This window comes from Pagrus pagrus, assembly GCF_965226575.1.
Source record: "Pagrus pagrus genome assembly, chromosome: 1".
NCBI lineage: Eukaryota > Metazoa > Chordata > Actinopteri > Spariformes > Sparidae > Pagrus > Pagrus pagrus.
This window is the reverse complement of record NC_140185.1, coordinates 27,749,445-27,767,124: the sequence shown is the minus strand read 5'-3', so window position 1 is coordinate 27,767,124 and position 17,680 is coordinate 27,749,445. Positions and strand designations below refer to the sequence as shown.

At 43.4% G+C, this 17,680-nt stretch overlaps 1 protein-coding gene across 3 annotated transcripts; it reads right to left on the bottom strand.

Moving 5' to 3' along the window:
• On the bottom strand, positions 1–16,909 carry cenpf (centromere protein F). Of its 3 annotated transcripts, XR_014623039.1 has the most exons (39): positions 16,826–16,909; positions 15,849–16,024; positions 15,566–15,691; positions 15,366–15,436; positions 15,058–15,188; positions 14,735–14,826; positions 14,393–14,654; positions 14,003–14,205; positions 13,750–13,875; positions 13,529–13,657; positions 13,219–13,341; positions 12,936–13,071; positions 12,704–12,833; positions 12,307–12,586; positions 11,928–12,134; positions 11,540–11,748; positions 11,119–11,248; positions 10,614–10,892; positions 9,920–10,507; positions 9,487–9,660; positions 8,248–9,128; positions 7,957–8,162; positions 7,758–7,875; positions 7,527–7,668; positions 7,156–7,267; positions 6,638–6,897; positions 6,408–6,516; positions 6,114–6,319; positions 5,729–5,947; positions 5,453–5,596; positions 5,024–5,213; positions 4,845–4,942; positions 4,698–4,739; positions 3,509–4,561; positions 3,069–3,198; positions 2,224–2,922; positions 1,735–1,853; positions 864–932; positions 602–689 (listed from the first exon to the last, which is right to left on the bottom strand). XR_014623039.1 is itself a non-coding variant. In XM_084358617.1 (38 exons), the coding sequence occupies exons 2-38, from the start codon at positions 16,008–16,010 to the stop codon at positions 576–578; spliced, it is 8,400 nt and encodes a 2,799-aa protein (XP_084214743.1). In that variant the 5' UTR covers positions 16,011–16,024; positions 16,826–16,909; the 3' UTR covers positions 1–575. The 3 variants fall into 3 exon arrangements, 2 of the variants coding, with proteins under 2 accessions (XP_084214743.1, XP_084214744.1); XM_084358617.1 differs by lacking the exon at positions 864–932 and having other exon boundaries at positions 1–689; XM_084358618.1 differs by lacking the exon at positions 864–932 and having other exon boundaries at positions 1–689; positions 7,758–7,872.
• Positions 16,910–17,680: the final 771 nt, after the last annotated feature.

Sequence of the window (17,680 nt, the reverse complement as noted above, 5' to 3'; positions counted from 1 at the left end):
AACAGTTAAAAAAGGTTTAGTAAAAAGGGCAATTTTGAACTATTTACAATGATCAGTGGCATCGATCTATACATGACTAAAAAACTAACTGAAAATACAGACCTGCTTTTCGCATTTGTTGCACAGATCAGTAAGAAAGCAAAGTGTCAAAACAAAAGTGAATTAAAGACATATTTCTTTTCTTGTCTTCAACTATAAAAATATCTAGAACATAAAAACAGGAGAAAATCTACAAAATCTTAGCTGCCATTAGCAATCAAACATGTTACAGGACTAATAGATGGATGAAGCATAGCGGTTACTGCTGTATATTTCCAATAGTATGTACAAAGATCAAAAGATTTCTTACACATCAAGAACAGTACAAAAGAAAATAAAGGACAACCAGTGATAAAGACACAAAGAGAAGTGAAGAGATGAAGATGGAGGAACAAACAGGCATCACAACAAAAAAAATGTGTCTTCATAAAAAAAAAACAAGTGGAGTGGTAATATTTTGTGTTTACGAGTGTGCATGTGTGTATTTCTACAAATAAATCACAAGTGCAAGACTGTGTGCGTGTGTGAACGTCGATCTACTGAACGTGACAGTTGTCTCCTTGCTGTTGTTTCTCTTTGTGCTCTGGCGTCTTCCTTAAATTTATTGAGTTGTCTGCAGAGGGACTCAGGAGAGGTATGGGCCCCAAAACCTGTGGAGGGAGAGCAAGATGGGACAGATGACAAGATGAAAACAGTGAGTGACAGAAAGAGCAAGAAAACAGCAAAGTAGGGAGTGTTTGTGAAAGAAAGAAGTGACACTTGAGTGTAAATGAACACGAGTAAAAGTGACTGTGAGACATTTCTTTCCCCTTGACCTCTCTGACCTGAAACCTCTACATCCTCTCAAACACGACTGGTTCACTTCGGCTGACCTGACGTGATTAGAAGCTGACCTGGAAAAGGTGAGAGGATATCCTGTAGACATATTAGGGGCCCTACAACATAAACCAACATGCACACATGTGCACTCCCTGACCCAGAAAGTCAGTGGAAATCATGAACTCTGACCCCGATTAGCTCTCTAGGTTCCTTCAGATGTCAGATGGTGACCTCAAAGATACTATTTCACTGCCTTTATGACCACATGATAATTTGAGCCATGGTGCAATTGAAAATTTTCCATTTGCATCATTTATAAATGTGCATCATTACATTTTATACAGTTATATTAATATTCAATCTGGAGCCAGTAGGTCTGGCCACTCCTGTCTGTTTTTGTGGAGTAACTTCCTATAAAACCTCTCAGAAAGTCCAACAAACACTGTGCGGCATTTTCCCCACACTTTGCATCATTAATATTTCAACACAGGCTGAGTTCTTTTCTTGCTCGGTCAAGTTGTCTGCAAAAATGTTGTAGTCAGAAAGACACACACCACCACAGATACACTGGCTGACATCTATACATCTCCGTTCTCCTTTTTGTGCCTGATGCCTGCAGTCAGAGCCCACTGAGTTACTGTGCACAACACTCTCTTGTTCTTTACTGTGTAATGTGTCTATTGTATATTACAGCAACTTGAATCGCAGCTTAGAAGAACTCAGCATCTGTGTTGACATGCTAGTGTAACTAATAAAGTGGCCCTGCATGAACGTTCACTTTGTGTAGCTGCTGCGCCAGGAGAGGGGTGCTGTACGACAATCTCTCTCCCTCTCTCTCTCTCTGTGTGTGTGTGTGTGATGGTAGTAGCTGCTCACCTTGCCGTCAGGTGTGGAAGCAGCCTGTCTGGCAGCCAGCCGAGGACTGCTGCGCTTCATCGCTGTGGTTCTCCTCATGATGAATGGACTGGCCTCCCCCAGAGGAATATCAGCAAACCCTGAGAGAGGACAAATGATAACGTCACTATTCTTAATGCTACAGCAACTAAAAACTCATGGAGATGTAGAAACTTTAGTTTTTTTTTTCACCTAGTGATTCATCATTTTGTGAAACTGCACGTTTGTCTGTTGAGGTAAATTTACACACAACTGTGTCTCAAACAAAAAGCTGGAGGGTCTAGAACAGTGATACTCAACTTACGGCCTGCAGGCATCATAGTTGTGCTCATTCTTATAATTAAAAAAAGTTTTAAAGTACTCTATCTCACTAAATGAGATGCCAGAATGTAAAATCGAGACGTCGCACTAGAATATGGCATGTAAATAAAACAAACTACGCGTGCTAAGAGTCTTAATAACCATTCGTACCTCTCTGCACCAGCTCAGGAAGACCCTCTGGTCTGAATTCCTCGTCTTCCTGCTCAGTTCTTGGTTTGGGTGTCGTCACTGCGTTGGCTTTGATCTTCTTTGTCAGGTTGTGCAGGGCCTCCTGTGCGTCTTTATCACTGATATCCCGGTGACCCCGCTTCCCTGCAGATGAGCCTTGAGGAGACCTCTGAGGTGTTGAAGGAGCCGTGTTCTCAGTGTTGTCGTTCAGCTTTCCTTCCTGACGGTTGGCGGAGGACTTTCTTGCTGAGCGCCTGCGGCGAGTACCGTCAGTGCTGCTGGAGTGGACGTTAGCTTCGTTAGCACGTTGGGTGGCGGTGAGCTGCTCCAGTCGCGTCGTCAGTGCATCGTTGGTCTCTTCCAGTTTGTGGACTCGAACCATCAGGCTGCAGTATTTCTCCATGCTCTCATCCGCCTCGCTGCTTTTGTCCTCCACAAGTTTGTTGAGTTCTTCCAACTCACTCTTCATCTCCTCCAGCTCTCCTGTTCTCTCTTCTAGTTCCTTCTTCCTTTCATCGAGGGCAGCTTTAAGATCCTCCACCTGCTTAGCGTTTTCTTCTGCCTCTGTCCTCTTCTGCTGCAGGGCAGTCTTCAGGCCCTCAACTTCCTTCATTCTCTCCTCTGCCTCCGTCTTCAGCTGGTTCACCTCAGTCTGTGCCTCCTCACTGGTCTTTTTGTCACCTGTAGTGAGAATGTGAAAAAAAATGATTCAGCTTTACTTTCTAAAGATTTAATATCCGTGTTTTCAGAGCACAATGCAGCTTTGTCATCCTAAATGGAAACATTTTAATAAAGCGTATTCCCTCTGACAGTTAAAATGTTCACACCTGAGCTGCTTAACATGTCTTGCTTCTGCTGCTCCAGCTGTTTGCAGGTCGTCATCCAAAGACTCATCTTGCTCAGGGCGGAGTCTTTCTCTTTAGACAGACGAGCGGTGTTAGAGGTCAGCTCGGACACCTGAAATGGGTGGAGAGGAAGTGTGATGATTAAGTGTGGAAATAAAATATAAAAAGTTATCATCTGCACAGCTTCAGTTTTAAGGATGACACCAGTGTCCGTTTATTTTACTTTTCCCATTAAAGCCTTTGAATGGTTAAACTCACTCATGTTAAAGCCACAGGCAGATTCAGCTTAGTGCTGCTTGTTCTGTTCCAGGATGGTTTACGAACAGCTTGTGGTGACATACTGCTGCGCTGACATTTTCAACATGTTGTGTTGAACATAACAGTGACATAAACAAGTCAAAGTAAACAGCGTGTGTGTGTACCTGCTCGTTGAGCTTAGCAACAGACAGCTTGTGTGTCTCCACCTCCTTCTCCATAGAGGAAACTGCAGACTGAAGTCTCTCTTGTTCTTCTGAGAGTTTCTCTTTCTCCTCTTCTGCTCTCTGCTTCTCTTGTTCCAGAGAAGACAGAGCTGAAGACAAGTTATTTTTCTCCACTTCAATCAAAGACAGCGAAGACACTAATTCTTCTTTCTCAGCCTCTAACTTCTGTTTCTCCTCCTCTATTCTTTCCTTCTCTTGTTTTAATGCAGAGAGAGTTTGCTGCATGTCATGTTTCTCCTTTTCTATCGAGGAGAGGTTAGATAGAAGCTTCTCTTTCTCATCAGCCAACGTCGCCCTCTCTTGTTCTAGTCTTTCTTTCTGTTCTTCTACAGATGCGAGCGAGCGGTGCAGGTTATCGCGCTCTTGTTCCAGAGAAAACAGGGTCGAGTGCAGCTTCTCCTTCTCCTCTGCCTGACGTCCATTTTCTTCTCTCTCTTCGTCTTTGGCTTTTATGAGTGTTTTAAGCTCCTTGATTTCTTCTTCCAAAGACTCAATGCTGGTCCTCAGGTTGTTTCTCTCTTTCTCCAACTCCTCTGCCTGAGAGCGGAGCCTCTCTCCTTCCGTCTGCCACTCCTCCAGAGAGGCCTGCAGACACGTTTTCTCTTTCTCCACCTCCACCAACAGGGACTGCATCCTCTCTTTGTCCTCTTCAGTTTCTGCACTCTTCTGTTCGAGGGAGACCTCTCTCTGCCGAGAGGCTTCCAGCTGCGCCCGGAGGTCATCCACCTGTCTCGTTTGCCTCTCCGCTTCCTCTTTCATCCCTTTCTCCAGCTCCTCTACCATGTTTCTCTGTCGCTCCTCTTCCTCTCTTCTATCCACCTCTGCCCTCTCCAGCCCTCTCTCCAGCATCTCCTTGGCGGCCTTCAGTTCTTCTATCTCTCGGTTTTTTGTTTCCAGCTCTCGCTCCATGCGTTCTTTCTCAGATCTCAGGTCGTCCAGCGTGGCTGAGAGCTCTGATAGTTTGTCGCTGAGCTCCCTCTTCTCCTCCTCCACCTAAGGGTCAGGAGGAGAGGAAGGGAAAAGCATGACAGAAAGTAAGAAAGGGAGGAGAAATCTGGTTAATATATTGCTTCATGTCACGTTTTACGATTAGAACATAAGGAAAGAACGCAGATTAATATGAAGGTACCTTTCCCCTTTCCTCCTCCAGCTCAGCTTTGGCTGTTTCAGCCTGTGGAAGAACATAAAACAAGGTGAGAGAATGTTGACCAATTATTGATCCTGGCAAAGACATATCGTTTTTTTTTCTAGCATACACGTGTTTCCATCAGAATACCTGCAGCACAGCTTCCTCCAGACTTTGCTCTACGTCTTCCCGCTCTCGCTCCAGGGCATCAATGCGATCTTGCAGTGAATCAGACTTTCTCTGAGCAGCTAACAAGATAAAGAGTCACATTTTAGGCCAACACCAACTCACAAAACTCAAGATTATTTCAAAAGGATGTCAAGAGTCACCTTTGAGCAGCTCTCCCATCTTCTTTTTCTTCCTCTCGTCCGACTCGATGCGGACCTGGAGCTTTTCAATACCAGTTCTCATCTGCTTGACCTCATCTTGTGTGGAGTTCAGGCGAGAAGCGATCTCTCCTTTTTCTAGCAGAGAGGCCTCGAGGGACTGTGAGAGACGGCACACTTCTCCCTCCAACGCCTTGAGGAAAAACAGGAGGGAAAGGGAAGGATTGGAATCAAACATTTTATGAACTCTAAAGAATCTTTGATGAAAGGGTTACAAGGTTTGTGTCCATTTAGAGTTTCTATTTGATTATCTGTATCTATATCATCAGTATGTTAGGGTGGTTGTCAATCTTTATCTTGTTTTTAACTAACAAAACAAAGAGCAAGCATTGTACTAACAGGTTCTCAGAGTTATCTTACAATCCCTCTCACCTGTATCTTGCCGACCATGGACTCAGTGTTCTCGTAGGCTGAGGTGTGGTCTTCTGTGATCTTGTCTAGCTGCCCGATAAGCTCCGCTCTTTCTCCGCTCTGATGGGATATTGCCTGCTCCAGCGCCTTAATCTGCTCCAACAGCTTCAGTGGAAGAAAAGGGAATGGGTGAACAGATTCACGCACATTTCTTTTTACAGTCGATGCAAGTCAACTCTAAATAAAAGCCTCTCTTGACCTGTATCAGTCAGTCCCTGGAATTTTCCACATACATACCTGTTGCCTCTCTGTCTTCAGTTTCTCCATGCTGCTTTGAAGGGCTTCATACTCCTTCCTCCCTGCTCTGATGTCATCCTCCAGGATGGAAATTAAGTTTCTGGTGTCACAGTTGGTCTTCTCTAGACTGTAAACTTTCTCCCTCCATTGGCCCAAAGACTGGTTCAGGTCATCTCGCTCCTCAGTGCAGGACACGAGTTCAGATCTCAGCTCGGTTGTCTGGAGGAATAGTGAGAATAATTGTGTCACACAGATTAGTCAGTAAGCCTCATGTTCAACAACATCTGGACAAGGAAGAACTGACATGCTTGACATTCACTTTTCCACCAACACGTGCACATTAATTTAGCTTTTATACATACAGTACTTTGATGTTTTAGCTCACCTCTGTTGAGAGTGTTTCTATCTGCTGCTCTAAGCCGGAGCAGGCCCTCCTCTGGGTCTCCATCTCCCCCTTCAGCTTGCTCCTTTCGTCCTGCAGGGTGTCCAGCTCAGACTCCATGCCCAGGATGTGCTTCTCCAGGTTGGCTTTCTCAGAGCGAACCCTTTTCAGCTCACTCTCCTGCTGAAGGAATTTCTCATCCCATCCACCTACAGAACCAAAGAAAAACACCGAATCAATCAGACGACAACACAATGCAAACCTTCAAGTCTGTGTACGTTGTGGCTCGGTATATACCTTTGGCCATCTCCAGTCCTTCCAGCATCTCCATCACATCAGCCAGCTGGCATTTAGACGTTTGGAGCTGCAGAGTTAACGTCTCCCTCTCCTCTGACAGCTGAGCCACCTGAAAAATAAGCATCCAGTATTGGTATCAGTTATATTTAAGTGGCCGTATAATGGTAAATGACGTAAATGGCATGCATTATTCAAGTTGTATTCGGCATTCAGTAATTTCTTCCCCCTACCTGGTCAGCAACACTTTTCCTCTCCTCCAGGAAGATTTTCAGTTTATGTGCTGCACCCTGTGCCTCCTCCTCTGCTGCGTGAGCTTTCTTCTCCAGGTTTTCAACTTGAACTTCTAGTTCAGAGGTGAACTCCATTCTCAGTGCGAGGTCGGATTTTAGAAGGTCGAACTCTGCACGCAGGGTCTGGAGTTCATCTTCCTGTTTTGCAATTGTTTCCTTGTAATTGTCAAAGTCCTCTTGTGCCTGGGATGACTCAGTCGCTGATAGACAGGTTGAATATACACAAGTTATTCAAACATCATTGTTCAGATTTATAGCAACAATTCATAGTGTGCATGAGAATACATCTAAATTTGCAAGTACACTGATTTATTTCATTGTTTGTGTCCTAACTGCTCAGCGTGATGCACCGGTTTGAGCTGAATTTTTGCCGGAGATTAAAGATTAAAGCATTATTGCAGAAAATTACATTTTCTTTTTTTAATTAAAACTGCAGTAAGCACCAGTCAATTACTCACCAGAGGATTCTAACTGTCTGTTCTCACCAAGAGAGGAAGATGGCGGAGAAAGGCAGAAGATTTCAGGTTTACTTTCAAGAACATCTGGGGGACTACTGCTGCCTTCAGGAAGCTGCGAGACAGACGACAAAATTAAAAAAGGTCATTCTGTTTGTATTATAAAAACATATTCACAGAAAAATATCATTCTCTCGACCATAAACTTCTAAACAATTTGAGGTATAGACAGCATAAATTTAAACATAAATTAAAAAAATACATACAAACATTTTTGAGATGAAAATGCTGCTGTATGCTAAATGTCCCCATGTTCAACACATGCAAGCATCATGACTGAAGCACAAATAGACATTATAATAATTATCATCCACCTGGTCTGAGGTCTGCTGCTGCTCCTCCTCATTACCACCCATTTCCTCTACATCGGCCACACACGCCTCCTTCTCATTGTCCGACTGTTCCTGGATCATCGCCAATTCATTGGTGTCCTCCTTGAAGACCAGCTCTCTCTCACTAACAGGGTTGAGGGAGATCAGATTCATTTACCACGTAACAAAACAATTATATTTGTGCATTTGAGCTTCGTACAAAACTCATTGTACCTGAAAGCCTCGTCAGACTGGCGCTCAGACACCGTCGAGGTCAGCTCTTCTTTCACTGGAAGGGACTCGGGATCTGTATCAAGTGTTGGCTCCATGTCAGTCCGTCCTTCTGCTTCTGCTGAGCAAACAGTCACATTTAGAAAAATGTATTCATACTAAAGTAGCAGCAGTGTTTCATTTACACTTTTCTTACACTCACCATCAGTTTCTGTAGACTCCACGGAGCTGATTTTGTCTCCTGAGCTCTGGGTTGCCTGCGATTCTGAGAGCTGCTGTATGAGGCCGTGTTGTTGGCCCACCTGCTGTAGCAGTGCATCGTACTGCTGCTTCAACACCACCAGCTCCTTCTGTAAGGCTGCCAGTTTCTGATGCAGTTCTGCCTGCTCTGCCTCAAACTGTTGGCTCCTGTGACACAACATAAAAGTCTTGTTAACAGCACAAAAGCTATAACGAGTCTTCTAAGTTGAACGCAGCTGAAGATGAACTGAACCTCTCTCTGTTCTCCTCCTCGGTCGTCTTCTCCTTCAGCTCGATCAGCTCCTTCAGCCTCTGGAGCTCCTGTACTAAGGACATTAGTGAGCCCTCAGAGCGCTCGTTCTCCTTTTTAAGTAAAGCCACCTCATCTTCACAACTCTCTACGCTCTCTTGCAACAGCAGCTTCTCCTCAATCACTTGATTCAAAACAGATTGTAGATTGGTGTTCTGTTCCATCAGCTGATTTAAGTTATCTTCCAGCTGAAGCTTTTCCTCAACGACTCGACTCAAGTTATTTTTCTCTGTGGTTAGCTCGCTTAGTTGAGCCTCAAGTTGGATTTTCTCCTGGCTCATCAGATTAAAGGCAACATCTAGTTGGGCTTTCTCCTCGATGACCTGCCTAAGGGTCGATTCAGCTTCTTGTTTCTCTGCAGTCATTCGATCAACCTTTTGCCTCTCATCGCTAAACTGCTCAACGTTATTCTGCAGTTGTTTGTTCTCTTCAGCGAGCTTGTCTAAATCTGCTTCCAGCTGTTTGTTCTGTGCATTAACTTGAATAATTTCAGCGTTGACTTGCTCTTTGTCGTCGGTTAACTGTTTCATAGTACTCTCAAGGTTGTTTTTCTCCTGTAGCAACTGCGTAAGGTTGTTTTCTTTGTCCTCAATTATCTGCCTGAGAGCTGTCTCTAACTTGACATTTTCCTCTGTGCTTTGCCTGAGTTGCGACTCTAGCGTAGCAATGTTCTCCTCCAGCTGGCTTCCTTTGACAGCGTCCTCTTCCAGTCGAGTTATTTCATAGCTCCTCTCCATCAGCTCCTCCCTGGCTGTGAAATATTGTGACTCCAGCGCAGAGTTCTGACATTGAACCTCCTCTAACCGGGTTTCCAAGACAGAGACCTGAGAAGAGATTAGATTTAATACAATTTGGGATGTTTTCCTTCCACCACAATATTGGATTTTTGCAGGTGTCCAATATGCTGATATTTTCCCCACCCGTTTGATTTAAGATACCGATTTCAATATATGCACATATTTCTTTAAATCTAATTGCAGAGAACATCAGTGAAGACAGGAGATGGAAAAGATTTGCTGCCTGAATTTTAGACGATTAAATAAATCAGGCATTTATAAGACACATTTAGATTTTATGGAAATGTGTTAAAATATTGAGCTCCACAGTGATGAATATTAATCTCCACACCAAGTTAAGCATCTGCGACAAATAACTACTTTCTGTGTAAGATAGTGACTCTACCTGGGCTTTGCTCTCCTCCAGCATGGCCTCCATGTCAGACATCTGGGTCTGGTTCTGAGCTAGATGAGCCTCCAGTGACTCTATGGTCCCCTTTAGCTCCTCCACCTGACTGTCAAAGGAGTTCATGGCCGTCTCATTGTCCTCCAGGTCCATTTGCAGCATCTCCAACTGCACCTTAACGCGAAAAATTAAATGAAATCGGTAAATGAGACAATGACTCATCACATTTAGTAGATTTACTTCTTCTGATCTACTATTTTTTACAATATCCTCAGCCAGGCAAGACCAAGAGGTGGAATTCCCCGCCCCCCCTTTTGGGGATCCCCCATGGTCCCATGGTGGTCCACCGGAAGGGGCGGGACTTCCTTCCTCTCTATAATATGAAACTGTTTCCACTGCCTGAATCATAACCAAGAATACATTTGTAACCAACCTTGATTTTGTTCATGGCAACCACTTTCTCTTTCAGTAGCTCTGACGTTTTGGCCTGCTCTGCCTCGGCTTTATTCAGCTTCTCCTTCAGGCTCTTCACCATGTTGTCTCTCTCTTCTAGGCCGCGTGAAGCAGCAGACAGAGTCGTCTTCATGGTCTTTATCTCCTCCCGCCGAGACCTTGATTCCGCTTTAGCCGCGGTTACTAATTGCTTAGCGGCTTCCAGCTGCTCTTCGCGACGTCTCTCTTTGTTAAGGGCATTTTCAATCTCCAAAGCGTGACTCTCGGACTCTTTGCTCATCTTCTCTGTGAGCTCTTTGACTTCTTTCTCCAAAGCAACAATCAGATTGGTTTTCTCAGTCAGGGTGCTCTCCAAGTTGGTCTTGATTTCAATAACGGAAGAGTGACTTTCCTCAAGCGCTTCCAGACACTTCTTGAGGTCAGCGTGGGACAGGTTGACCTTGTCCAGTTCATTCTGCAGGACTGGAAGCTTCTCTGCTGCATCTTTGCTTGCAGTTAGTTGGTCTTCTAAAGAGGATATCTGCTCCAGAAGATTGTTGATCTTCTCACTCTGAGCCAGCTGGATGGTCTTAATAAGAAACAGATTTGGGTTTATTATTTGTAAGAAGTACAGCCAATAAAATCTCTAGAAGTAACTAAACACAATACATTTCTTAAAGAGAGCAATATTTTACCTCAGCCTCTTTCTTAGTCTCTTGAGCTGCATTTTCCAGCTCAGCCTTTTGTTTCTCAAGAGACGAAATCTGAGCTTCAGCATCTCTGAGCTGCTGCTTCATCTCTTCTGTGTCACTCTGCAGATCCTTCAGCTCCTCCACTAACTGCTTGAGCTCTTCTGACTTTTTCTCATTCAGTCTTTTGTGTTCCTCTTCACTTTCCGTCAGTGTCTTAATTTGTCTCTGCAGCTCAGCTCCCAGTTGCTCCTGGACCTTCAGGCACTGATCCATGGAACCGACCTGAAACATGAACACAGGATTCAACAATCTATTGGTTCTTCTATTGGTAAAGAATAAAATCAAGAGTAAAGAAAAAGCAGAGGGCATGACATTATAAAGGTCAGCAGGATAGAGTTAGTTTGACACTGTAATAAGAAGCACTCAATGCGTAAAGACATGACAGAACAAAAGACTAATTGTTAAGCAAAAAGAATGATCTGTTAAAGCCTCTCTGTTTGAGACAGACCTGGTTTTTGGCAAGCAGCAGCTCTTGCTGAACCTCCTCCAACCGCAGCTTAAGCTGTTCAGTCTCTTCTACCTTCGCTGAAACACTCTCCTCACACTGCTTCTGCAGGACTACCTTCTCCTCTGCCAACCTGGTAGAGAGCAGAACCAAAGACAGAAAATATGCATGTCAAGAGCAACGTACCTCACTTCCCCATGAAGATAATGGGGACTCAATATGCATGTCATACTTTTAAGTACTTTATTGTGCCTGTATCTATTCCTCTTAAACCCTCTAATCTTATCTTGCACAGTGAAGCTGGTACAATCAACACCTCCCAGACCCAGTCTCAATTTTATAAAGTTGATAAAGTTAGGGTTCATTGCATGGCTGCTGTATTCAAATGATGAACTTAAAACAACAACAAAAATAAAAGTCCCACCTGGCACTGTGCTCCTCCTGCTGTGCGGTGGCCTGAGCGAGGCTCTCTCTCAGCTGGCTGATCTCAGCTTGGCCCAACTCTATAAGCTGGTCTTTGGAGCGAGCCAGGTCGCAGGCTGCCTGGTGCTCGTCCTGCAGCTCTGTGTTGGTCCTCTCAGCCTGCTCTGCTCGAGCCGACTCCTTTTGCAGACACAAATCCAGATCTTTGACCTGTTCAGATAAAAGAGTAAGGAACATTTAACCAATGACAACTAATCGTATTGCCTTAAGTCTAGTCAGGTTTTAAAATGTTTGTGGTTACCCTGTTACCAAAACCAAAACTTGGGCCCACACTTAATATTTGTCTATAATGTACAAACAAACAAGCAAAACAATACCACAAAAATCACCTGTTTTTCAAGCTGGGCCACTTGTACAGCAACATTCTCCAGGTCTTTGGTGTGTTTCTGCCCAGCTTCAGTGAACTTAGATTGGAGCTCGTTGTACTTGTGCTCCTTCTCCTCCAACTCTGTGCTCTTGTTGAGGAGCTCTCCCTTCAATGAATCGATGTGAGCAGACAGACTGGTCTTCTCTCCCTCTACACTCACAAGCTTCTTCTACAAAAGTGAAAAGAAATATATTTAAAGGGTGAACTCCTTAAAGATTACTGATGTCACTTGTATTTAGGAGTTGATTGTATTTCTTATTTCAGTCATAGAGAGCAGATAGATCAGAATATTTACAATGAAGACAAATTACATGGACATATTGGAAACCAGTGCAGCTTACCTTTAGTTCATCAGTAGCTTCATTCAGTGAGGTGAGACTGTTTTCCAAGTTGGTAATTTTATCAGTCAGGTCTTTTTGCACAGCCTCAGTCTCATTAATCAAGGTCTCCTTTTCTTTCTTCCACTCCAGCAGAGCTTGATGCTCTTGTTTCAGTTCCTTACACTCGTTCTGACTCACAGTGAGATTGGATTTCAGCTCCTGGCTCTCCTTCTCCAGGACCGTCAGCCTGTTGGTCAGCTTCTCTGCCTCTTGCTTCTGTTTCTGTAGGTCATTCTGAGATCTACGGTGCAATAAAAGTTTTCACAATGATTAAAGAGCAACTTACAGATATAGTATATGCTTTGCTCTCTCGCAAGTTTGACTGTGCCTCCTTCTTCTCTACAGTAAAACTGTTTACCTGTCATTTTTGGTCTCTGCATCAGAAATTGTCTTCTTCATGTTTTCCAGCTCCCGGGCCGAAGCCTGAGTCTGCTGCTCCAGTTTAGCCTGAAGTCTCTTCAGCTCCTCCGCCTGCCCTTCTGATTTTGCTGAAGATCGAAAGTGACAAGCAGGTTAAAAACAGAGATAACCTCAGATAGTTCTCTAAAATAACTGCTACCCTCTGCGATCAATGCCTCCTATTAATTCACCTTTTATGTCATCTAGTAATCCCTGGGTGCGTTTGAGGCTCTGGTCTGCACTCTTCTTCTCTTCCTCCAGCTGACTCAGGCGTCTGCTGCTCTGGTCCAACTGAACAGTCGAAGTGTTCTTCTCTTTCTGCAGCTCCTGGAGGAAGGAATGCGAAGAGTGTTTAAATTTAATGATATTTGGTGCCATTTTTGACATGTAAAGATGAAGTTATACCAGCAGACTTGCCAGTGAGATATCAATTCACAGTTAATTGGATGTTCTATAAGGATTCTAGCACCTCACCTCCATTTTCTTGCGGAGTTCCTGCTCTTTGGTCTGGCTGGCCTGGAGGCTCTGCTCAGACCTCAGCAATTTCTGTTTCTGCTCCTCCACCTCCCTCTCCATCTGACTCTTCTGGAAATTCATCTAAAAAGGAGCAAAAGGAGACAGGAGTTAAGACAAGGGAGAAGAAACCTAACCCAAGGGAAGAAGGGCCGAGGCTAAACCCTTCATTAGAAAAAGGGACTCCGAGTTATCCAAGTTAATTATCAAGCTGTGTGAGGAAGGACTGAATCAGAGTAGATGAAGCAGAGCAGAGATGTTACACAGCTACCTTCTCAGTGTCAGCCTGCAGCATGTTGCACTCTTTTTTAGACTGTTGGAGCTCTTGTGTTAGCTTGGTTCTGGTCTGGTTCAGCTGCTGATCCAAAGCCTGGTGAGAACTCTGCAGCTGAGCTAGCTCCTACACAAAATACAACAGGCACAACAATTTTTGATTAACATTTCACAAATTGCATTTTTACTTAGAATGTTGCAGGTTGCAGGCTGCTGCACCTTTTGACTGTTTCTCTCTTGGTCTTTGAGTTTCTGTTCCAGGGCTCGTCTGCAGCTCTCAGCGTTGTGCCTCTGACAGTTCATCTCCTCCGAGACTTGTTTCAGCTTCTGCTCAACTGATGAACACTAAGAAGCAGAATTTTTGTCAGTTTTTACCCATCGTTCCAACTTTAATCAATACTGTCTAGAAGAAATAGAACAAAAACAAAATATGATTTGATAATGTCTCTTTGTACCACTCATGGAAGTTTACCTTGGCTTCAACCTGCTGGTGTCTGTCTGTGGCCTGACTCAGCTCATGTCTGGTCTTGGTCAGGTCTCTGTCCCGTTCAGTCAGCTCTTTGCGGGCCTGGTTCAGTTGGGTCTGTAGTTCCTGCAGCTTAGAGGTCTGGCTACGAATTTCCTTCTCCTGAGTGGACAGATTTCTCTCCAGCTCTGACACACGGCTACGCAGCTCTGATGAAGAAACAGTACAAATTAAAGCCCAGGAGCTGATCATGAACAGATTATCTAATCACAAAAAGGAGCCAAATACATTTTTCAAGGGTGGTGGAGGTACAAAATAAAAGGCTGTCTATCTCACAGAAAAAATATCAAATGCTACACCAGATATTAATTCTAAGATAAATTATAAGCAGTCCACCTTGGTTAATGGTCTTTAGCTGCTCCATCTGCTGGGAGGATCCACTGGGACTCTGCGCTACTATCGAGGCACTCATCCTGGCTTTAATAGGCGTCTCCTCGTGGGCATCCCACAGGGACGTCCCCCGCCTCTTCAGAGGCGTTTCCATTGCATCCTGAGACAGGCGGCTGTGGGCCTGTTCCTGCCATGGGAATATGGAAGATCCAGCTTGGCGGGCAGCAATGTCCTTGTGGCTTACACTGACTGAGGACTGACTCAACAGCTGAAAGAGAAGAGATAGGTTAACATCATCAACTAGAAAGAAACATACTGCATAACAAATATAAGTAATGTTTTACTCACTTTAACCTGCATGACTTTGAGTTCAGTCTCCAGCCTTTTTCTTTCTTCTACCTCCTGGCTGTATTTCTCCTGAAGCTCATCTAGTCTGTTATCTATGGAAAAGAAATACACACGTCTTTAACTCAAATACAAATTCCCAAGTAGATGAGATGCAGCAATATCACTAAGATTGGCCTTAGCACCAGCTTGAAATGTATGAATATAACTGGAAACCGAACACCCGAGGTTAAGAACTAAATGTAGAAAAGGAAAATCTAATATGAATTTATAAAATGCATTTAACATGAACTTGAGGCACAGAATATTAGAACAAAATAAAATACCCTGTTGTCTGTAAGCAGGGACAGGAGCTGGGGTAGAAAAACATTTCTGTGGAGTAGTGTAGGGCTGAAGCTCAGAGGAAGAGGATCCAGAGGAGCCAGCAGGCTGGGAGCGATCCAGCTCATTTTTATACCTGAGCAGATGGACAAAGACAGCATCAACAGTCATTCAAGGGTCACATATTTTATATCAAGTTATGTTAAGCATGACTTATTCAGTGTTTGACAAAGCAGCAAGTCGCAGGAGTTGCATTTGTAAATTCACCTTCTCCACTTGTTTAAAAATGCATATCAACACACACTGAACTCACTTCTTCAGCTCTTGCTCCAGTCGCTCTATGGTCTTCCTGCAGGAGTTAAGCTGACCCTCCAGGTAGCTCACCTGGGTTTAGGACAGGGATTTAATCAAGATCACAGAAAGTTAAATTTTCATGTTTAATTCCTTTAAGCCGGGCCTAATTTTCCTTTTCTTTTGCCATCACTGATGTTATTTCTCACATCAGAAACTGACCTGCTGCTCTTTGACTCCGAGGTCGTGGGTGACCTTCTGACGGGCTTTCTCCAGAGAGTCACAGGACTCTACCAAAGACTGGTTCTCTCTTTTCAGAGCAGAGGTCTCGCCACGTTCACTGTCCGCCTGGAGAAAGACAGACAGGTGATTAATAGACATATTTATTTATACAGTATAATTTATAAATAATCTGGTACAGCTACAACAACTACAAGTTATTTTCAAGACACTTTAATGTATCTACACTTCTTCCAATTTCAATCCATTGACCCATTCAACACACCTTTTGTTTCTGTTTTTGCAGGGCAGCCTCTAAGGAGTCCAGCTGAAACTGCTTCTGGCTCCTCTCCTTCTTCAGTTTGTCCAGCTGGACCTCCATCTCCTGGATCTTCTGCAGGGCTTTCCCTGGAAGTCCATCCTTCCACTCCTCCACCGCCCAGCTCATGGTTTATAACCTGTCTACACAGACATCATCTTCATCAAAAGGGGGGGAACAATACTAACCTGAAAACTGAATCATCATCAAGTGACTAAGTTCTGTATTGTGATGTGATGAAAACAAATGCTTTTGTCCCAACAAGAACATAACAATGCACAATTTCATCTTATAACGTTGATATCACAGAAAATTACGTATTATTAGACGTAACTTTATTTTGTTGTATACATTTCTTTTTTACATTGTTGGCACTCTGTGGACAGCAAAGGAAGACTTTCATTGTACAGGGAAACATGTTTCCTTACTGTGCATATGACATTAAACACGTTAGCTAGCAAACGTTAATTATGATTTAAGTTAATTGGCCTTGCGTTAATGTAACGTAATGAGAGTAAGGATAACATAATAACTCGTTAATTAAATAAATTGGTTCTTAGGGCATTGTGAAGTTAGCAAATGTGAGCTAGCTAACGTTACGTTACCTTCAGTTAATCGTAGCTAACATAACCTTACGTTACTGTTAACGTTACCATATTAGTTTCAGTGTTATTTAGCGAATCGACGTTAGCAAAACACATATCAGATGAATTAACTTGTGATGCTAACCTTCATATGCAGTGGACCGTAAACATTACGTTAGCAGCATACAGTTCGTGTTGGACGTCAACGTTTGAGCAAACGGTCATTTGGGTTTTAAGCACAAATCAACGGCTGGAAATGAGTAAATATCTTGTTAAATGACACGTGCGGCAAAGTTAACTTACTGCTGCAGTAAATCGTTAATTTATGAGGGTTAAAATGTCAAAATAAGCTGCACTTACTTTGGGCGCGATGCTCCTTAATTCCACACACACACGCGCACACACACACCGTCTGTTTGGGTCGCTCTCGTTCTAAAATTCAAACTCCACAAGAGGAAACCGCAATTCATTAAGCTCCGTGCCCATTGGCTGCTTCGTGTGACGTCAGCCAGGCAGCGCACACGATTGGTTCGCCGCTGGTGCTGACTCAACAGTGCCAACATGTGGTGCGACTTTGTAAATACCCAGCTGGACACAGACCCTTTGAAACTCACAGACTTTAGGGTGGGACAGCAAACTTGAGATGTAAGATAACTGATGTAAGATAACTTGAGCTGTTATACACAAATTACAGTCTAGAAGTAGGGGAGAACAGGATAAGATGAGCCACTTCTTTACATTTGACAAGTGTATTTCTTTCAAATAATAGTTTCTATATATACCTCAGGTTGTTGTGTACCCATAAAAATTAAAACAATGTATGTAATTATGATGGTTTCACAACAATGACCAAGCAAAAACAAGTAGTCCAATGGCACAACTTGGCACAACTTGCCAAACAATTTTGAGAACATTTTTAGCGTTGTTAAAAACTCATACTTTTAAATAAAACCCTATGTTTGTGTGCACTTGTTCAACATGCTTACTGAACATTTTCAGTAAGAATTAAACTGTAACCTTTGTGTGTTAGCTTTGGAGAGAATGCATGTCTAAATGTGCTTTTGTGTACAACATATCTGCGTGTTGCTGAAATTTAACATTAGTCAACAATTAGATATTTATCACATTAACATTGTAAGACTCGTACAGTCATCAAACATTCATTTGTAACAGTTAGTACTTGGCCAGTTCGCCATTGTGGGCGTTAATACAGCA